Here is a 19,363-nt window from a genome sequence, read left to right on the forward strand (position 1 = left end):
ATCTAAAAGCTAATTGTAATTCTGATGGAGGACTCTTAGCAGTCAAATGCATCATACGTAAGCAATAATACACTTAATTTTATTCTTATGAACTGGTGTGTCTCTTTTTAAAGCTCTACCAGAATGTTATGATTCATCACAAGTGATCCTAAGTAATCCGGCTAATACAACCATTCCTGGTGGCTATTACCTAACTGGTCATCCTGTTACCTGCAATAATGGTAACTTCACTCCAATATGCAGCAGTGTGAACATTGGGCCAATTGAGAGAGTAGCTATTTGTGGATTTACAACAACAGGAGTACTGAATGGTTAGTTGATGTACATTCACTAATAGTGTTTAGTCCTCTTCAGGTGGGTTTAATGGAGCTCCTTCTGGTGTTACTGTTCCTCCTCCTACTTTACGTTATAATAGCACTGTATCTAACCAGTTCAGTTGTCCTGGTAGCTATCTCAATTGCTCTGCTAACAGTGTGATGGGTTCTTGTCCTAATGGATATGCAACTGTTACATGTCAGAAAGGTATACATGATTATTCACCACTTGCAATAGTACTCTCTCATTTCTTTTCAGTGTGTGCTGATTCTGATAACTCTACTCTATTCAACAATCAAACAACTGTGGTTGATGGCATTAACTATTACATTGGGATACCACAGTTCTGTGCTGGGGGAACATATGCCAGGGTATGCAATGATGGCACTAATTATCATGGGTATGGGTCAATCTTCTGCAGAGGAGCTGGATTTGCATGTAAGCTAACATCAACCCCTCCAGTCATTTTATTTTACTTTTATTTAGTTGGTGATCTCCTTCCTTCAAATTCAAATCTTGCCCAGACCCTGTACAGTGGGTCCCCCAGGGGATAATCTATTTGAGTAACTTTACGTGTTCCGGTGATGAGAATTGTGATGAGAACCCATCATTTGCCACTAATCCACAGTGTTACACTGGACAGTTGGAAACTATTTTAAGATGCTCTCCTGGAAGTAAATCAATAATATTATTTTTACTGTAATGCTTTAACATTTAAATTACAATCTTTGTCCCATTTACAGCACCTTGTAATGGGTCTAAACTGTATCTCCATAATAACATGACAAGAATAGTCAATGGACGTGAGATAGTATCTGGTATACCGCTTAACTGTATTGATGGAGCATTTTATGCTTCTCTCTGTAATGATGGATCTCACACCCAAGCAGGTTTGAATTACTTATGCCAATCAATGGGATTTGATAACAGTAAGTATATGAAATTACTTTTACAGTATTCTATACTTATCTTTATCATTAGCTAGTGTTATTCTTTCTCATGATTCTTCAGTGTATGGCACTGCTCCAGTAGGTACAGCCTATTATTCCTCTTTCTCTTGTCCTCCTAATGCTAATACTGTTGATGATTGTGATGCTTTATCATCAACTAACCAACAGTGTTTAGCTGGTACAATGGACCTAGTATTGCAATGCTCCAGAGGTACATGTCTATGCATATAAATATAAATATAAAGTTAATTGATTCATATTATTTTATAGCTGCTCCCATTGTCACTCCTTCAGCCACTCCTTCAGCTACTACCACACCAACTCCTTCTGGCTCTACTACAGTTCTTGCTAATGGAGTTACTGTTAGTGTATTGGTAGCTCTGATACTGGCTGTACTGTTGCTGTCATAATGTCTTTAAAATGACAGCATAATTGACTAAACTGTAGCTAGCTGTATAGATTGCATACTTAATATCCTTTCATTGTTGTAGTGTAGCTATTAGTTTTTGTATTTCTTATTTTACATAATCTCTTCTGTGCTTGTAACATCTACTTCCACTCCTACTACTCCTACTTCAGGAGGTGATTCTGATACTAATATTGGAGCTGTTGTTGGTGGATCAGTAGCTGGAGTGGTTGCTGTTATCATTGTAGTAGCTATTGTTACCATTGCTGAAATTGCAGTTATTATGTATGTCAAGAAGCATAAAAGTCCTGTTGTACCTATATCTGAAAAGTCTGAAAAAACTCATTTTGTCTAGATAGTTTATAAAAATTAGCAAATTTTAAAATATTTTTATGCTTAAACCAGTAACATTACAGTACTGCTTTCATTAACTAAACTCTAGCTTTCATTTTTTTGTAGTTATTTATGTTACAATATCCTGTGACTCCAAATAAATTCATAAGCAGCAAAACACTAAGGTACAGATGTGCCCCACCCCAAATTTGAAGCACACAGTTAAAGAAGATGGAGTTCCTTAAGCTGGTTCTGGTTGTTGCTGCAGTTGCTATCAGCACTTGTAAGTCTTCATTTATATGTACACTGGTACTCTCTTACTCTCTATAGTTCCCAGGTTCTCTCACTCAATGACTTTATTGTATCCTGTCTCTTTTTCAAATGACAGCTTTATTGCGGGAGTTGGGCTTTTCAAAGATGGTGATTATGGTATAGTGTGTGATGAAGGAGATACCGATATCACTGACTTCCTCTGCAATAATCTTGGTAACTTATAATAATATCTACACAATAATCAAGACACTAATCCTTTAGGTGGATTTGATAATGATAGTTATATTGATCCATCAATGTTAAATGTTTCATTTGTTAATTTCAGCTGTCCATCTGGTTTTTCTTCATGTGGTGAAGCTGCTTCAATTGTTCCTAACTGCTCCACACCACTGCTCATTGTATGCAGTTTCTCAGGTATCCTTCTGTTTATAATGATTATTAATGGTTTAATGTGCTCCTTTCTAGATTGTTTCCCAGGACAATTAGTTCAGCTGACTAACAGTGTCAATGTATCAACTGGTTCTGGAGTAGCTTTGGTTGGTTATCCTGAAGTTTGTGTCAATGGTAACTTTGCTCCAATTTGTAATGGAACTGAACTTGGGGCCATTGAACTGATACTTATATGTGCTTATCAACGTAAGATGATACATACTATCAAATTGCATCACATGTCTTTTGCCTTTTCTTTGTTTCTCTAGCTATTAATTCCAGTACTGGTTTGATAGGCAATCCACACAATGTTGGATTAAGTCCTTTTATGCCATCTGCTCCATTATCAGTGACTGGCTATGATTGTGATATAATGGCTAATTGTGCAGTGACTACAGGAATGAACTGTGGTACCAATGGTTATGCCATTGTTACTTGTGAGGAAGGTAATGCAGTAACTCCCGACAGTAACAGTTTGTATACATACAGTACATTATTGACAGTTGACAACTTTTAGTTATTTTATTACACAATAACATAACAGTTTAGTGTGATGAATGTGTTGGTATTTTTAGGAATTCCTAGCAGTTCAGCCTGTGATCCAAATGCTTATGTCAATGGGAGTATCCTATTTAATAATGAAACTAATGTATCTGCTGATGGTTCTGTTGTAACTACTGGTATCTATCAGTCATGTACTGGTGGTTCTTATGTCAGATATTGTACTTATCCATCACAATGGGGCTATCCTAGTTTGGTAGATATAGCAAATGGCATTTGTATATCATTAGGATACTCATGTGAGAATGATGCGCCTGTGCTTCATCATAATAGTTTGATTTTTAGTTGGAGTAATAGTTCCTTTCGAAAATAGATTTTATCAAGATTTACCTCCTGGTATATCAGCAATAGATATAAACTGCACTAGTGTAGAGGGCTCTGAGTGCAATTATACACTGTGTGATGATATTAATAGACAAATGGTGCTACGCTGTACAAGATCTCGAGGTATAAATTAAATTACTCATTGATATAATGCAATTTGTTATTCTCAATAGGTTGTCTAGTGACTGGTGGTTATTTGTACAATAATATCACTAGAATAAGTAATGGAAGGGAATACACTAGTGGTGTATTTGTCAACTGTGAGTCTGGATATTATCAGGCTATCTGTCAAACTAATGGGACTGATTTAAGTAATCTTTGCAGTTCTGATATTCTTGGTTACGAAGGCAAGTTCTATCATATTTCAATCTCTTTTAATCACTTGTTTAGGTGGAGCAGTGGTGTCGTATAATTCAACAGCCCAAGGTGCCCTTCCATTGAATAGCGCTTATTTCACTGATCTTGATTGCCCATCCAATGCCACCAGTCTGAGTGATTGCAGTGCAACTCATTTGAACTCAACAGAATGTGATAATATACTAGTCCTTCAATGCTACAGTATGTTCTCTTATGTTCATCTACAGTATATTAATGTTCCTTTATAGGAGATATTGCCACAAGTAGTAGTATAGTAACTAGTTCATTAACTAGTACTACCAGTAGTTCATCACCTACTACTTCCACTCCTACTACTCCTACTTCAGGAGGTGATTCTGATACTAATATTGGAGCTATTGTTGGTGGATCAGTAGCTGGAGTGGTTGCTGTTGCTATTGTAATAGCTATTGTTGTTGTTGCTATAACAGTTACCATGTATATGAAGAAGCATAAAAGTCCAGTCGTACCTATATCTGAAAAGAAATCCCACCCCATCTAGAAATACAATACAAAGTATATGCACTAACAAAACTTTGATATGCTGTAATAATTAATTTGTTTGCAAATTCCTCTTGTTATAATAATATTCATAATTACAAATGGTATTTGAGATTAACTGTTGCTAAGGTGTGTTGTGTTACCACGACATGCTAATGATATTCAAGAGCAGAATCTATTCTTGATGATATTTATAATAATAGCCCACACATGCAGTGGACCAGCTCCACCTTAAACAAAACATGGAAACTTCAAATGTAGCACAAGCTCTTATCGTGTTGGCAATAATATCATGTAAGTCTTTGTGTTAATATTGCATGCATAGATTTATTAATATTTGTGTTTATTATTATTAGGTGTTACTGGTCAAAGAACTGGCCCATATCTGTATGGTAATACCAGTAGTGTAAGAGATGGGAAGGAGACTGTAACTGGTATATTTGTGAGCTGTGACTCTGATCCAATGCAGACTGTTCATTGCACTGCATTGTGTCAGGATAACAGTGACAATGATGTTGATGCCCTTTGTATTACATTTGGATTTGAGGGTAAGTTTTAGACTATTCCTTTCGGCTCTCTTTCATACTCTTTTCAGATGGTGATACAGTCCTATACAACAGCTCAGTTCATGGAGCTCCTCCTGAAAATATAACATTTGTGGGGAACATCACATGTCAACCAGAAGCCACCACACTCATGAATTGTACTCAAGATAGTAATAGTCAACCATTTCTACCAGACTGCACTGAAGTATTGGTCTTGGAATGCTTTAGTAAGTTTTAGTGCTCATAAAATCTTTACTTATTCTAATTTTTGTGCTTTGATTTCAGATTATCTTCCTACATCTTCCACTGGTAGTGCTAGTTCTAGTGCTAGTCCTTCTCCTAGCTCTAGCTCAACTCCTGGAGGAACTGACCCACCCACTAGTGGTACTAATGTTGGTCTTATTGCTGGAGTGTCTGTAGCAGCAGTAGTAGTTGTTGCTGCAGTTGCAGTTGTAGTGGCAGTTGTTGGTGTGCTAGTGTATAAGAATAAACGTAAAAGTGCTGTCATACCAATTTCCATAAAGCCAGCTAAATCTTAGATTAGGACAGTGTCTCTTATTCTCTTCCGTTTATATATTATTACTATTCTATTGTTATTACTATTATTATTGTTATTATTATTATTATTGTTAGTATTATCGTTGCATTAGTTGAATTTCTATTGTTTTATAGTCATGTTTGTTTTGTTTTGGTAACCAATGCTAGAAGCTAACTGAGCCACGCCCTTGCATTCTTTCTTAGCTAGCTTTGCAGCAAAAAATGTCTACATGTAAGATTGTGTCTCTTTTACTAGCTCTGAGTGGTAAGTGGGTTTATACCTTAGCCATGATACTTTTATTATAGCTACAGTGACTGCTGTCAGCTCTCAGTCCTTCCCCTTTGTCCTCAATGTCACCTCAATCTCAGGAAATGAGACTTTAGGCGAGATACACTTGTATTATCGAGTTAGTGCAATCCTTAATGGAAACATTGGGGATGTTTGTAGCAGTAGTGGAGTCACTGATCAAGTAGCTAACGAGCTCTGCAGGCAAGAGCTTATTGATGAAGGAAGTGGTGAGTTCATTAAACTGTCAATGTGGTTGATCACTTCACATGTTTCTCTCTTTAATTCTATATATATAGGTTTTCTTCGAGTCACTGGTGCTGTAGCTACTCCTCCTTACAATTTTATCAATGGCGAGCTCTTTAGCACATCTTATGCTAATTTTGCCTGCCCCAGTGACATTACAGCTTGCACTGGAATGCAAGTCAGCAATTGTACTGGCTATGGTGGATTCTTGACCATACGCTGTAATATCAGTAAGTATATTGGAATATAAAATGATACTTCTAGTTGGCTAGTTGTAAAGTAAACTGATATGTAGGTATTGTTTTACTAATCTAAACCATATAGGATTTCCTGAATGCTTTCCTGGGCTCACTATTCTTAATAACGTTGTCAATAGTACAACTCCTGATGGAGCATTCTATGAGACAGGATACCCTGCAATATGTACTAATGATGCAAGATATGCCCCAGTCTGCAGTGGAGCTAGTCTCTCACCACGGGACGTGTCAGAGCTTTGTTTAAGAAATATCGAGAATCCTTTTGCATTTTTTGGTAAGAAGTAACAAATTTATAAGATTTTAAAATATTTTTTTATAATAGGTGGATTTGTTGGAGCCCCTGATGGAGTTACAGCCCTACCTATTGATTTCTTTAGAGAAATTGATGTTGTAGTAACTGATCTGTCCTGTACTACATTATTGAACTGCACTAATGTGACAATGATGGGGAAATGTCCTAATGATGACTATGCTACCATCACTTGTCAGCAAGGTATGGTTAAAAGTATTTTGATCTTAAAAATTCATCTTCTTTTTTAGTTTGTAATGATGAAACATATCAACCAATGTTATACAATAATTACACTACAACTCGTGATGGAGTGACGTATTTTGCTGGAATATTTCAGTTCTGTTTGGGAGGGACTTTTGCTAGAATCTGCGACGATGGAACAAATGTACAAGATCTTGCAACAATTGGCTGCATACAGTATGGCTATCAAGGTAATGGTTTATGTTAAAAGCTATGTTTTAATGAATTCATGAAAATGACAATTGTAGTTTTTGGCCCATTTTTAAACAGCCATAACTCAAAAAATTGAAGTCAGAATCACCTCAAACTTGCTACACAGTATTAGGGTGTCAATGTGTATCAGAAAAGTAATTAAAAATTGGGATAATTTTGGAGCCAATTTTTAGAAAAATTCATGGGATATAATAGATCTAGTACAGAGATTTTTCAGAATTTTGGCATTTTCTTAAAATGGCCGTAACTTAAAAAATTGAAGTAAAAATTGGTTCATACTTTCTAAAAATTGAAAATCATAAAAATAATTATGCAATCATCTCTATCTCACAATTTTATGTCATGTAATTTACGATTATCAATTTTAAATTCCTACAGCTGGTAGGATGCTGCCTTACAATGCTAGTCTTTACAATGGATCACCTCGTGGGATACTATACTTCAGTAATTACACTTGCAATGAATTTGGTTGTGCTCAAAACATCTCCTTCGCATTCAATGAGCAATGCTACAACAATGGACAAAAGGATGTCACTGTGGAATGCTACAACAACAGTATATCAAACTAATTCTTTATTCATATTTAATATTATAGTTGTCCATAGGTCTTTCATGTAGCACTGAAGGCAATGTAACCTTTTATACTAGAATCAGTTCAGTGATTAATGGAGACACTGAGATTACAACTGGGGTTGCTGTTATATGCACTAATGGCCAGTATACTGCTCTTTGTGGAGATACTGAAGACTTTGATACTGATGATGCTGCCAATGTCTGTCAAGCAATGGGAATACTAGTAAAACAATAATAAATAGACTAATATTAACTTTATTATTATTATTATTATTATAGGTGGTACTGTGCGTCCTTCTGATTCATTGTATGGTGCTCCTCCTCTTACATCAGGGTATTACAGTAATGTTACTTGTATGAGTGATGGATCCTGTACTGCTGTCCCCAGTGATGATCCTGAATGCTTCACTGGAGATTTGAACATCATACTTCAATGCATGAGGCCTGCACCAAGTGGTTAGTGACAATTAATGTATTCTTATGTTTCATATATTTAGCTTCTTCAACTACTCTTCAACCACCTACCATTACTGTTTCTGATACTCTCTCCTCTTCTATCATTGCATCAACTATCAGTGGGTACAGTTACAGTCTCTCCTACCAGTTCATCAGCCCCCACAACCTCTACTGATTCTAATGTTGGGCTAGCTATTGGAGTAACAGTTGCTGTTCTGGTTGTAGTTGCAATTGTTGTTCTTATCATTATTGTGCTTGCTGTTGTGATAGTTAGGAAGTCAAGATCTGGGTCCATTAACTTTTAAGTCTAAATGTCTTCACCTTATATCTATTTTGGTGTGAATGTATTAGTTAGTTATTATAATAATTAGTTGTTTTTTATTGCTAGTCTATTTAATATACAATGAATGACACTACAAGTTGTTGACTTTAATTTTACACATGTTGAACAGCATGTAATAATTACAACGTATGTTAACTTTACTCATGCACATATTCAGTGTGAAATGAGAGCATGTGCTTAGCATGTAGTGCAGTGCTCTGCAATATAAGAAGATAATGATAATTATAATCACAGTGTGGAGTGACTCAGTTACAGTTCAAGGTAGAGGCAGGCCCACTTTTGTACTGCAAGTAGAGGGCACATCAACTGAAGCAATCATGAAAGGACTTTTAAGTATTGTAGCTGTTTTTTTGGCTTTTAGCTGTGAGTGATTTCCTATTGTTTCATTTGAGTTATTTCTTATTCTCCATAGCTCAAGTTTACTGTGATGGACCAATTAATAATAACCTTTTCTACAACTTCACTGGAAGTGACATGCAGGATCTTGTTACTACTTACTATTTTGTGATTGGTGTCACCGTTAATGGTCAGATAGGTGATGTGTGTGCAGCTGGAGTTTCTAATGAAACTGCTGGTAGCTACTGTCAAGCAATAGTTGATGATGTTTATGGCTTACCAGGTAATTTAATTTATTAAATTTTAAATCTCCTTTTCATTCTCCTAATAGGTTTCGTGTCACCAAACGGTTCTATTGGTTACCCTGATAGTTTTAATGATTTCCCCCCAAAGGTGTTTGACTACAGTTATACAAATGTTTCCTGCTCCAATGGCTACTCTTCTTGTACTGGGAGTCAAATGAGCAACTGTACAGCTAGTGGGGGACTGCTTAGTATACAGTGTAGTTTTAGTGAGTTCATTTTTAAGTTGCAAATATATATTATAATTATTGTTTTTATGAAATAGTTTCCCCTGAATGTTATTATGGTGAAACTGATCTTAACAATTACGTCAATGTATCAAATGGCCCTGGTCTCTTTACACTGACTGGTCGTCCAACCATTTGTGTAGATGGAAGCTTTCTTCCTGTATGCAGTGGTGTCCCTTTGAGTCCTATTGATGTCTCAAGGATATGCCTTTATAGTTTAGGAATATCAAGTAAGAATAAATTGTATCATTTTTATTTTTATTTTTTGGCATTCAGGTGGGTTTGTAGGTAGACCAGCAGGTGTTATGGCTCCTCCTCTTAACTTAACGAGAGATCTTGGTAGAGTAGTGACTGGGTTTGACTGTACAGATTTAGAAAACTGCACTAACACCACAATGTATGGAGACTGCGGTTCTAATGGATATGCAACTGTTACATGTCAGAGAGGTATAAGAACATACAAAGATCCAGTCACTTTGATCCTTTCCTTCTTCTAGTGTGTATTGATGATGATGATGGTCATAGTGATGTATTCCTGTTCAATCAGTACTCTGGAGTCGAAGGTGGTAGCAGCTACATTGCTGGTATTCCACAGTTCTGTGCTAATGGTGCTCCTACAAGAGTATGCAATGATGGAACTAACTCTCCAAGAATCATCAACTTTGCCTGTGAAGCATTGAACTATCAATGTAAGTCCCTGTACAATATGAATCATTATAAACTAAACTGTATTTATAGATGGGCAGTTGCTTTCTTACAATGCCAGTGTTTATAATGGCACTCCTCCTGGTGTTGTCTATTTGTCTAACTTCTCTTGTCCCACCAGTGACATCAACAGTTGTGGTGACTATGCCAACTTTGCTACTGATTCACGTTGTTTTGGTGGATCACTTGAGTACTTTGTAAAATGTTACAATGACAGTAAGTGACTCCTTTCATAATAATGTGTTGCTATATACTATCTACTTCAGCTCAAAACTGCAATATGCCTGGTGTTACCTTCTTCACTAATTTCAGCAGTAATAACTTTGGACAGCAGCTGTTATCTGGGATTGCTGTGATGTGTATTAATGGACATTTGGTCCCATTGTGTAATGAAAATGATGATGACTATGATTCTGATGATATCGATCTAGTATGTACTTCGATGGGATTCGATGGTAAGTGTAAATAAAATATCATTATTTTATTATTGTTTTATTTATAGGTGGATCTATTCGTCCTCCCAATCCATCTAGATACGGCCCAGGACCACAAGGTGTTGGATATTACGGCAACTTCTCTTGTCCATCAAATGCAACTGATACTAGCTCATGTACTGCAACAATGACAAACAACACTCAGTGTATTGGAGGACTGAGGGAACTAGTGATTGAGTGTTACCTTGGAACACCCACAAGTAAGGACTCATTATTAATCCTAATATTTAAAGAATAAATCATTTTTTAAAACAGCTCCATCAACAACTGCCACTAGCGCTCCTACTTCTACAGCTACTGCAACCCAAAGCATCACTACAAGTGCAACACGTGTTGTTACTACAACAGGAGGAGCCAGTGTCACTCCTTCAAGCACTCCAACCGAATCCTCTTCCTCTAAAGTCGGACTAGCTGTTGGGGTTACAATTGCAGTTTTGGTTGTCGTCGGTTTGATAGTAGCAGCTGTCATTATAGTGGTATTCATTGTTATTAGGAAGCGTAGATCTGGCTCCTTTTCATTTTAATTTTAAACAAACTATACACTTTAATAAATGCTATGCTACATGACTTACTAGATACATGACCTTTTTATTGCAGTTCATGCAGCTCCATTCCAATCTCATGTATACCTTTACTTTAACAATGCATGCACTAATTTGGTATTAACATTATTGTGAGAGTCAATTAGAAACACGAGCTGAGATGCTGAGGATGAATCGGGTGTCATTTTAATGATATTCATAATGAACTTGGGGCCATCACCTCTACTGGTGCAGCCGGGCCCTTTTTTGGTGAGTAGCCACACCCATTCAAAACAAAAGAGGATGAACAAAACAAGCCAAGTAATAAGACTAGGAATTATATTAATATTGAGCTCTTTCGCTAGTAAGTTGTTTCTCTGTAGAATTAGAAATCAATTCACATTATGTTAACGGTACTATTGCTTACTGGTATAGCTATGCTTGCATGAGCCCCACCCAATGATGGTAGACATACACTTTAATCTCACTTTCAATCTTTAGTTTATTCAGCAGATGCTCAAAGTTGCAATGTTCCAGGAGTCAGTCTGTACAGTAATGTTACTGCAGTATCCAATGGACAGGAGTTAGTGTCAGGTGTTGCTGTATGGTGTTGGAATGGAGAGTTTGTGTCATTGTGTGATGAAGATGACAGCTTTGGAAATGATGATGCTAATCTTGTATGTACTTCAAAAGGATTCAATAGTTAGTTGTTGTATATAAGCTACTCTAAATAATCATCATTCTTATTATAGGTGGTATTGTTCTTCTTTCCCCTAATATGTCTCTGTATGCTACACTGCCACAGCCCTCTATGTACTACAGTAACTTAACATGTCCACCAAATGCAGTTAATACAGGGAGTTGTACAGTGACTCCTAGTGCAGATCAATTCTGCATTAATGGCACTAGAAACATATATATTCAATGTTCTAGGCCAGCTCCTACAAGTACTGTAATAAGTAAGCAATATACCATACCTTTATTTTATATTTATCCTTTTATAGCTTCTAGTGCAGCTACTTCCACTACCAGTTCTTTCATTATGACAACCAGTACTAGTACAGTAGGATCAACCAGCAGCTCAACAAGAAGTACTAACACTCCTTCTTCAACGCCAGATGGTTCTCAAAGTCTTGATGTCCGTTTCATTGCTAGTGTTGCTACTGGTGGTGCAGTCCTATTGCTCATAATAATAGTGATAGTAGTGTTTATTATTATCGCTGTCTGCATTTATAAGAGAGGGCCAAAGAAACCAAAGGAACCAAGACCAGTGGAGATGAGTGGCTTTCATAATTAACTGTCCATGCTGCTGATATTAGTAGTAGACATTCTGCTTAAGACATGTATATCTTTATTACTACATAAGTTTTTTAAATAATTTATTTTTATACTAATATTATAAATACTATGAATAAAAACTAGTGACAAGCTAAATAGTAAGTACAAGTGTAGAGATTATCATTTAAGTAGTTTATTTTCCTGGTGCAAGAGCATGGCCTTTTTAGCAGCATCTTGTTTAGCACTACTTTTATCGCGGAAAAAATCTCCAACAATTGGATTTTCAGCAAAAGCACTATGATAAATTTCACATCGAAACTTTTTCTTAGATTTTTTGGGGTCTTCTTCCTCAACGTAATTTGGATGCTTTAATTTTTTTCTATCAACGAGTAAATTTTTCAGTTGTACGGCAGGAGGGTCCTTGGAGTTTAGAATGGCAGTAGGTTGAAGAGAAGTAGGTGATGAATCTTGTGGTACAGACTGGGACCTTTCAGCTTGTGACCTAGACAATGGTTGGATAGATGCTCCTTGATCTGAATATAATAATAATAATAATAATAATGAGATATATTACAGCTGCAATTTACCTGATAGCGATTTGTTTAGTCTTGAATTTCCAGAGTTTCTTGAAACTGTGGTTGGACCATTTCCCATTTTAGCTGCTGCTATTTTAAAAATAATAAATAAAACAATATCAATTCTTATATTCATGTACCTTCTAAACTCATTTCTTGTAGTTGATCCTGAGTTTCCATCATCTCTTCTTCCTGGTTGAAGAATCTACTTTTAGCTTCTTTCAGGAAGTACACGTTGCCATGAAGTGTACTTATTTGTTCTGGTTGCTGCACCGCCTGTTTACCAGTACCTGCGTCTTTATAATTCGGATCTTGATAAGCCTCATTCACTTCTTTGTTAACGTCATTTAGTATGTCACAAATTGAGTTTTCATCTTGGCCTATATGTTTAAGAACACGAGAAAGCCAAACTCCACCTTCTTCTGATTCAAATGCTCTTGTGTTGGAGAGAGTCGAAAAGGCAATTAACATGTTACCTATTTTAGGTAATACCTCAGGTTTAATTATAGAACCACCTCTTGGCACTAAAACACTTCCTAAGATTTCCTCCCCACGACACATGTCAAATAAAAATATTTTAGGAATGCAAGCGTTTTGTACTGAGCACTCCGGCTGAAAGAGACTGACGATAAGTTGAACACCAATAGGGTTTCCATCTTGTCCCAAGATCACTCCATCAGCCTTTCCATGACCAGAAAACACGACGACAATCCACTGAAACTTTCGATTATAATGAAACTGAGCTACAGCCTGACAGGATCTTCTCATTTCCTCGGCAGTCGCATTGAGGACTTTATAAACTACAGTGCCTAGTGATTCAAACACTGACACAGCTTTGGTAGCATCTTTGTGTGGGCCAGCAATATACCGAAGGTTATTTGGTTGGTTCTGATAGTCATTAGCTATAATAAGAGCAATGCCTAGAGCATCAGGTTTAGATGATACTAATCTCTCCACTTCATCTTTAGGAGACAAACCTACAGCAGCTTCAGCCATCTTTCTTTACAAAGGAACTCCTCAATGAATAGTGTCTGCTTCAGTGATTATACCTGGAATGCAATGCTTTATCAGCAGGTTGTAGGTTAGTGTCAGATTACAAAGGGAAAGTTAGTCAATGAGATTCATGTTATAATTACCACTAGAGACAGAAAACTGTCACAATGTGCTGACATGTTTATTATCTACATGCATAGTATGCTGCTATTATTAGTAGACATTCTGTTTAAGACATGCATGTCTTCATTACTACATGCATAGAAGTTTTTAATATTTATACTACAATGATAATAATAATAATAAGTTGATTATAATTACATGACATACATATTATTGTAATTCTAATATTTTAACAGTGTTTCAATGCTTTAGATGCAGCACTGTCTTCTGCTTCTCTCTTTGAAGAGCACACGTCACCAGTAATTGCTTTGATGCCAAACCGTTTGTGGGTTATACTGCATTGAAATCCACTGTCAACTGGCACTGTATCATAGATTGGTAGACTATCCCGTAGCTCCCCTTGAAAATGATTGTTAAGATTCTGCTTGTTCATAAGTACTGGTATATCACTTCTAACTATGGCTATTGGTGGCGGTGAACTTATGCTTGCTGAAGCTGCTCTAGGTAATATTTTCTCTATTTTTCTAACAGCATCTTCAGCTGCTGCTTCTTTAGCAAGATTCTTTTTATCATAATATTCCTTGCTATCTCCAGAGACAGTGCTATTGTCACCAACTAGCAGCACACACTCAACTGTGGCTTTAAATTTACCTTGAATCTTGGGGTCGGGAACTACCTTCCAACTTTTAGTGTAAGAATCACTAATGATCTTCTTCTGCATCAACTCATTAAGCTGTTTTTTGTAATAACCACTGTCATCGGGGAGTGGTGCTTTTCGTTGTACTAATTCTAAAAATAATTAAAATATGTATAATGAAGGAAAAATTATTTCAACAGTTAAATTTACCTATTCTTGATGGCAAGCTCGTTGCTCCTTCCCTAGCTTCCACTTGACACTTTTGGCGACTTGGCGGAGTTACGCATAAATTTCCACCAGGCAGTGATGTTGACTGAGCAAATACAGGAGGTAGAGACTGTTCTGAAGTGTGGATTTGAGCTCCGTGTGTTTGTTGTGAGAAAGCAGCTGCTAATTCAGGCCTGGATGCCTGACCAGCACTAGGTTTGGTGGGCAAGGATGTAGCACGGTGATACAAATTTGATCTTTGATCTTTATCACTACTTGTTGTTTTAGCTGTGTGCTTTACACTTAGTCCTGCTAATAGTAATTGCAGTAAAGATCAGTAGTAAAAATTTGCTGACTTACCTTGCGGCTTTTCCCTTAGCAGGAACACTGACTCATTGAGTGTCTGGGTCAAAACTGGTTGCATCATATATGGATACTTCTCTTTGTCTTGAAACTCAGTTGAAAGCTCCTCATTTACTTTTACCAGAATGTCACCAATTGAATCATCACAAGTGGTCAGATTTCTGGCAATGCGTGGCAGCCATAGTCCCCGAGACCCTCCACCAGTTTCTTTTACTTCGTAAGACTGGAAACCAGCAAGTGTTGAAAAGCAAAGCAAGTAGTTAGCAGCATTGCTTGATAGCCGTTGCTTTTCTATACAATCCCCACCTCGAGGTACAAGCCTTCCTTCGTCTTTGCCATCTCCTCTACAAGCATCAATGAAGAACATGCGGACCTTATTACCGATTGCATTACCAGGATCACGAGGAGAAAGGGTCTCAACAATGAAGTCTATTGTTATACTCTCTCCATCATTCATAATTAATAGAGTGGTCTCAGATTTAGACTCATTTCGTCCATGGCCAGCAAATACAAAAGCTATCCTTTTGCAAGACTTTGGGTATTGGATATTGCTTGTTCTCCTTAAAATACTTGCCAGGATTAGCCCCGTGATGTTGTGTTTATGGACAATGGTGTAGCCTAGCTCTGTAAAGGCTGCAGCCATTGAAGCTCCATCACTTTCTGTAGCTTCTAGGTTTGAATACTTTGGGTTGTCCTTGTAGTCGTTTGTTATAATCATTGCTAGCCCTACAGCTTCTGGGGCTGCTTCAAACAGTTCCTCTAGAACAGTCTCTCTAGCCATCTTTAATTGCTGATAGCAATGATGGGTGTAGCTATGCCTATGGGCAGGGGCTAGGCTATGAGCCACTCCTATCCCAGTGGTATTTTTAATCAGTCAGGCCCAGAGCTGCCCAGAACTGAAGCGAAACCAGAGAAAGAAAGGAAGAAAGAAAGCCCTCTCAAGTTTCAAGGAATGGCGGACGAAGAAAATGAAGTGAGACAAACACTTTACATTGTTTATTATGGTAAACACCATCCACTATTCAATTTTGTGGTTACTTTAATCTCGATGGCAACTCAGTTACCTAGACGCCTGAAATTGTTGCCATTAGATGCAATTAACTGCAAAGTTGAATAGTGGGCTTAAAACACACGATTCATTATGCCATTTTACTTTCCATGATATTTCTGTGCATGCTCTTTGGAAAGGGTGAGATGGAGACAGAGAGAGAGAGGAAGATGTGGCGTTTTATTTTCCCAAACTAAGGTATACATAGTCCAAAATTATTTGTAATGATATTGTCTAAACCACAAAAAATAGAGAAAGCATTTGCACATAAAAATTTTCACATTATATTACACTAGATAGGGTAATGTACGTGTAGATGTATCTGTTCTAGACCGTTATCAGTGTGAAATGTGCTATCTATATATAGTTATTTTATGCTATTGAGCTCAATGAAGTGTGGGGTCAGTACAGTACAGTCAGTACTATAGGGATTGATGAATGAGTTGAACTTTTGTTATCATTACTATTATGATAACCAATCAAGTTCATCTGTAGTGTAACTGACTTTATCATAATTTGTTAATATCTTTGCTATTATTGATATTATCGTTGTTGTTGTTGTTGTTGTTGATTAGTTCCTTTGTGAGTTATTGAAAGTGAAAGTGTCATTAGTTTATATTGATTGTTTATCTCAACTGCATTACAACAAGTTTCAATTATTATACTTGTGCATCACCTCTCTCCCTCCCCCCTCTCTCTCTCTCTCCCTCCCCCCTCTCCCTCCCTCTCCCTCTCTCTCCCTCTCTCTCTCTCTCTCTCTTAGATTGTTCTCCAGCCTGGACAAGTGTGCATTGCTATTGACAGCTATGAAGCAACTCAAGCAGGAGTAAGCAACCATATTATTATTAATTATTATATATTATTATTATTATTATCATCAATTATTATTATTATTTATTATTATTTATTATTATTATTTTTAGGATTTAGGTTTCTCAGTCAATGAACGTATCACAATAGTCAGTCCCAGTGGTGTAAGGACACTAACTGTTAATGTTGTTTTATTTTAAATCCTTTATTTATTTCAGGAGATGTATTGGTACATTGGAAGGAACTCAAGTGGCAAAATTGGAACAGTACCTTCGAACTATCTGAAACCGATAGAAGGTAATAAAGTGTGTGGGTGGTTCTAAATATAGTAACAATGGTTCTATTTTTAGACGAGCCTCCAGCTCTTCCTCCGAAACCGAAACAAGCCGCGCCCGGTGAGATAAGAGATTATGAGATAGGAGGTTATGAGAAGATGGGACCAGGGGGAGCGGCTTCTGCTCCTATCATACCTGTAAAGGCTAAGAAATCAATGACCGAGGAAGAGAGGGTAGGCGTGGCTCATTAATAGTTATTAATAGTTATAATAATGTCATCATGTGACAGGAAATGATTAGGATTTACGAGAGAGAGAGACACAAGAGGTATGCTACAGGAACCCTTGTCGTAGCAACTGCCAATTTCTGTGCGGAGAAAGTTCAAGTAAGAATGAATGATCATAATAATTATGGACATTATATTTACCAAAATCTCCAATATACTTGCATTATGTATCTGTAATCAGTAATAACAATTAGAAATGTAAATTGTAAATTATTATAATTTTCCGTAGGATATGAGTTTTAGGGTCCACGAAGAAATGACTCTCATGAAACCAATGGCCGTAAGCCTCATTAATATTCACAACTTGCTAATTAATTGACTCAGTTAATTAATAGTTATTATTATTATTATTATCGTTAGGACTTGTGCTGGTATTATGCTCAGAAGGTTGAGAATCCGTCAGTAAAAGGAGTGATACCGATAACTCACGTACGACTGGTTTATATGTCAGATGATGAAGATGAAGATCAAATTTACAAGTAATGAAAGGGGAGTGGTCAAGGGGGAGGAGCAAAGACAATTTTTATTGTTTAATTTGTGTATTTTTTAGTAAACCAAAAGCTGCTGGACATGATAAACTTTATGATGGTAAGTTTCTTTTTTAATAATTACTTCATTTCTCTCTCTCTCTCTCTCTTCACAGATAGAAATGATTTTATCAGTAATTCTGGCTGGTTCCAGTTCCCTGGACTACCATTGGGGAAGGAGGCACAGCTCAATGTCCTTGCTAAAAAGGCTGGGCTTAGCTATGACTCATTTATAAGCGCAAAAAGAGCAGTTTATGTGCTATCATACAGACAGGAAAAGGTAATGCCCTTTAAAGTTGCTCTAAAATTGAGTCAAAGTCCCTGTACTATGGCACAGGGATTTTTGTCAAATTTCACCAAAAATGATAAGGAAAGAATTCCTCAATTTTATTACATTTTCTGATGCATATACATGTACTTATGTTGTGTAGAAAGTTTGAGCTGATTTTGATCAAGTTTGGATTTTTTATGATTTTTTAAAGTTGCTCCAAAATCGGACAAAAGTCCCTGTACTATAGTACAGGGATTTTGGTCAAATTTCACCAAAATTGACAAGTAGAAAATTCCTCAATTTTATTACATTTTCTGATGCATATACATGTACTTATGTTGTGTAGAAAGTTTGAGCTGATTTTGATCAAGTTTGGATTTTTTATGATTTTTTAAAGTTGCTCCAAAATCGGACAAAAGTCCCTGTACTATAGTACAGGGATTTTGGCCAAATTTCACCAAAATTGACAAGTAGAAAATTCCTCAATTTTATTACATTTTCTGATGCATATACATGTACTTATGCTGTGTAGAAAGTTTGAGCAGATTCCGATCAAAATTGGATTTTTTACAAATTTTTAAATTTGCTTAACTCTACATTATGGTTGATCCATATAGTTCCCCGTGTTGCCATTATTAGTTACTGTGGTTTTTCATTGAATACACACAGCTGGTGGTAATGAATAAATTTAATAACCAGTCTGTCAATGAAATGAGAAACTAGCTATGAATATCATTAGAGAGGTCTTCTTATTATTATTGAAAGTATAATACCTTTTTTCTTTACAAAGCAACTGTTTTAGACTCTCCTCCTTTCCCTCATATCTACATCCTAATAAAAAATAAACAAAATTAATAATAAACAAACAAACAAACAAACAAACAAACAAACTTACTTGGCACTAGAATGGACATAACGTGCTAGCTGGAG

At 36.5% G+C, this 19,363-nt stretch overlaps 6 protein-coding genes across 11 annotated transcripts; 4 read left to right on the top strand and 2 right to left on the bottom strand.

The window, feature by feature from the left end:
- Positions 1-868: 868 nt before the first annotated feature.
- Positions 869-4,585, top strand: LOC109583465 (uncharacterized). The gene is made up of 12 exons (XM_019998837.1): positions 869-989; positions 1,059-1,244; positions 1,297-1,476; positions 1,536-2,287; positions 2,335-2,490; positions 2,539-2,691; positions 2,743-2,913; positions 2,976-3,152; positions 3,282-3,506; positions 3,553-3,714; positions 3,765-4,149; positions 4,197-4,585. Exons 4-11 carry the CDS (start codon positions 2,236-2,238, stop codon positions 4,001-4,003), a joined length of 1,335 nt encoding a protein of 444 aa, XP_019854396.1. The 5' UTR covers positions 869-989; positions 1,059-1,244; positions 1,297-1,476; positions 1,536-2,235; the 3' UTR covers positions 4,004-4,149; positions 4,197-4,585.
- Positions 4,586-5,712: 1,127 nt separating this feature from the next.
- LOC109583464 (uncharacterized) lies at positions 5,713-8,548 on the top strand. Of its 2 annotated transcripts, none has more exons than XM_019998836.1 (10): positions 5,713-5,814; positions 5,862-6,065; positions 6,135-6,311; positions 6,406-6,612; positions 6,661-6,831; positions 6,879-7,061; positions 7,462-7,638; positions 7,689-7,879; positions 7,936-8,112; positions 8,233-8,548. In XM_019998836.1, the coding sequence occupies exons 1-9, from the start codon at positions 5,772-5,774 to the stop codon at positions 8,014-8,016; spliced, it is 1,434 nt and encodes a 477-aa protein (XP_019854395.1). In that variant the 5' UTR covers positions 5,713-5,771; the 3' UTR covers positions 8,017-8,112; positions 8,233-8,548. The 2 variants fall into 2 exon arrangements, with proteins under 2 accessions (XP_019854395.1, XP_019854394.1); XM_019998835.1 differs by having other exon boundaries at positions 8,242-8,548.
- Positions 8,549-8,706: 158 nt separating this feature from the next.
- On the top strand, positions 8,707-11,210 carry LOC109583466 (uncharacterized). The gene is made up of 10 exons (XM_019998838.1): positions 8,707-8,818; positions 8,868-9,074; positions 9,123-9,302; positions 9,359-9,550; positions 9,597-9,767; positions 9,818-10,009; positions 10,059-10,241; positions 10,292-10,480; positions 10,528-10,719; positions 10,775-11,210. Exons 1-10 carry the CDS (start codon positions 8,773-8,775, stop codon positions 11,041-11,043), a joined length of 1,821 nt encoding a protein of 606 aa, XP_019854397.1. The 5' UTR covers positions 8,707-8,772; the 3' UTR covers positions 11,044-11,210.
- Positions 11,211-11,301: 91 nt separating this feature from the next.
- LOC109583468 (bypass of stop codon protein 1-like) lies at positions 11,302-12,443 on the top strand. 2 transcript variants are annotated; one of them, XM_019998843.1, is made up of 4 exons: positions 11,302-11,404; positions 11,542-11,742; positions 11,793-11,999; positions 12,045-12,443. In XM_019998843.1, the coding sequence occupies exons 1-4, from the start codon at positions 11,344-11,346 to the stop codon at positions 12,335-12,337; spliced, it is 762 nt and encodes a 253-aa protein (XP_019854402.1). In that variant the 5' UTR covers positions 11,302-11,343; the 3' UTR covers positions 12,338-12,443. The 2 variants fall into 2 exon arrangements, with proteins under 2 accessions (XP_019854402.1, XP_019854403.1); XM_019998844.1 differs by having other exon boundaries at positions 11,793-11,998; positions 12,059-12,443.
- On the bottom strand, positions 12,403-13,913 carry LOC109583467 (caspase-3-like). Of its 3 annotated transcripts, none has more exons than XM_019998840.1 (3): positions 13,034-13,913; positions 12,906-12,980; positions 12,403-12,851 (listed from the first exon to the last, which is right to left on the bottom strand). In XM_019998840.1, exons 1-3 carry the CDS (start codon positions 13,887-13,889, stop codon positions 12,499-12,501), a joined length of 1,284 nt encoding a protein of 427 aa, XP_019854399.1. In that variant the 5' UTR covers positions 13,890-13,913; the 3' UTR covers positions 12,403-12,498. The 3 variants fall into 3 exon arrangements, with proteins under 3 accessions (XP_019854399.1, XP_019854398.1, XP_019854400.1); XM_019998839.1 differs by having other exon boundaries at positions 12,906-12,983; XM_019998841.1 differs by having other exon boundaries at positions 12,654-12,820; positions 12,906-12,983.
- A 196-nt stretch (positions 13,914-14,109) lies between these two features.
- Positions 14,110-16,037, bottom strand: LOC105313442 (uncharacterized). Of its 2 annotated transcripts, none has more exons than XM_019998845.1 (3): positions 15,214-16,037; positions 14,857-15,162; positions 14,110-14,798 (listed from the first exon to the last, which is right to left on the bottom strand). In XM_019998845.1, the coding sequence occupies exons 1-3, from the start codon at positions 15,995-15,997 to the stop codon at positions 14,239-14,241; spliced, it is 1,650 nt and encodes a 549-aa protein (XP_019854404.1). In that variant the 5' UTR covers positions 15,998-16,037; the 3' UTR covers positions 14,110-14,238. The 2 variants fall into 2 exon arrangements, with proteins under 2 accessions (XP_019854404.1, XP_011405185.1); XM_011406883.2 differs by having other exon boundaries at positions 14,857-15,165.
- Positions 16,038-19,363: the final 3,326 nt, after the last annotated feature.

The sequence above is a fragment of the Amphimedon queenslandica genome, unplaced genomic scaffold (genome assembly GCF_000090795.2).
Source record: "Amphimedon queenslandica unplaced genomic scaffold, v1.1 AMPQUscaffold_13304, whole genome shotgun sequence".
Classification (NCBI taxonomy): domain Eukaryota; kingdom Metazoa; phylum Porifera; class Demospongiae; order Haplosclerida; family Niphatidae; genus Amphimedon; species Amphimedon queenslandica.

What these genes read in the sequence shown, in the direction of transcription:
- LOC109583467 (XM_019998839.1), bottom strand. Translation starts at nt 13,889, where the DNA reads ATGGCTGAAGCTGCTGTAGGTTTGTCTCCTAAAGATGAAGTGGAGAGA. An exon ending in ACAAGAAATGAGTTTAGAAG is followed by an intron (nt 12,984 to 13,033) that starts GTACATGAATAT and finishes TTTTTAAAATAG; the next exon opens with CAGCAGCTAAAATGGGAAAT. An exon ending in ACTAAACAAATCGCTATCAG is followed by an intron (nt 12,852 to 12,905) that starts GTAAATTGCAGC and finishes TATTATATTCAG; the next exon opens with ATCAAGGAGCATCTATCCAA.
- LOC109583465 (XM_019998837.1), top strand. Translation starts at nt 2,236, where the DNA reads ATGGAGTTCCTTAAGCTGGTTCTGGTTGTTGCTGCAGTTGCTATCAGC. An exon ending in CATTGTATGCAGTTTCTCAG is followed by an intron (nt 2,692 to 2,742) that starts GTATCCTTCTGT and finishes GCTCCTTTCTAG; the next exon opens with ATTGTTTCCCAGGACAATTA. An exon ending in TATATCATTAGGATACTCAT is followed by an intron (nt 3,507 to 3,552) that starts GTGAGAATGATG and finishes TTTGATTTTTAG; the next exon opens with TTGGAGTAATAGTTCCTTTC.
- LOC105313442 (XM_011406883.2), bottom strand. Translation starts at nt 15,997, where the DNA reads ATGGCTAGAGAGACTGTTCTAGAGGAACTGTTTGAAGCAGCCCCAGAA. An exon ending in GCTAAGGGAAAAGCCGCAAG is followed by an intron (nt 15,166 to 15,213) that starts GTAAGTCAGCAA and finishes AATTACTATTAG; the next exon opens with CAGGACTAAGTGTAAAGCAC. An exon ending in GAGCTTGCCATCAAGAATAG is followed by an intron (nt 14,799 to 14,856) that starts GTAAATTTAACT and finishes AATTATTTTTAG; the next exon opens with AATTAGTACAACGAAAAGCA.
- LOC109583468 (XM_019998843.1), top strand. Translation starts at nt 11,344, where the DNA reads ATGAACAAAACAAGCCAAGTAATAAGACTAGGAATTATATTAATATTG. An exon ending in AATATTGAGCTCTTTCGCTA is followed by an intron (nt 11,405 to 11,541) that starts GTAAGTTGTTTC and finishes TTCAATCTTTAG; the next exon opens with TTTATTCAGCAGATGCTCAA. An exon ending in TCCTACAAGTACTGTAATAA is followed by an intron (nt 12,000 to 12,044) that starts GTAAGCAATATA and finishes ATCCTTTTATAG; the next exon opens with CTTCTAGTGCAGCTACTTCC.
- LOC109583464 (XM_019998836.1), top strand. Translation starts at nt 5,772, where the DNA reads ATGTCTACATGTAAGATTGTGTCTCTTTTACTAGCTCTGAGTG. An exon ending in GACCATACGCTGTAATATCA is followed by an intron (nt 6,312 to 6,405) that starts GTAAGTATATTG and finishes TAAACCATATAG; the next exon opens with GATTTCCTGAATGCTTTCCT. An exon ending in TGTGGAATGCTACAACAACA is followed by an intron (nt 7,639 to 7,688) that starts GTATATCAAACT and finishes AGTTGTCCATAG; the next exon opens with GTCTTTCATGTAGCACTGAA.
- LOC109583466 (XM_019998838.1), top strand. Translation starts at nt 8,773, where the DNA reads ATGAAAGGACTTTTAAGTATTGTAGCTGTTTTTTTGGCTTTTAGCT. An exon ending in AACTGTTACATGTCAGAGAG is followed by an intron (nt 9,768 to 9,817) that starts GTATAAGAACAT and finishes TCCTTCTTCTAG; the next exon opens with TGTGTATTGATGATGATGAT. An exon ending in TTACCTTGGAACACCCACAA is followed by an intron (nt 10,720 to 10,774) that starts GTAAGGACTCAT and finishes TTTTTAAAACAG; the next exon opens with CTCCATCAACAACTGCCACT.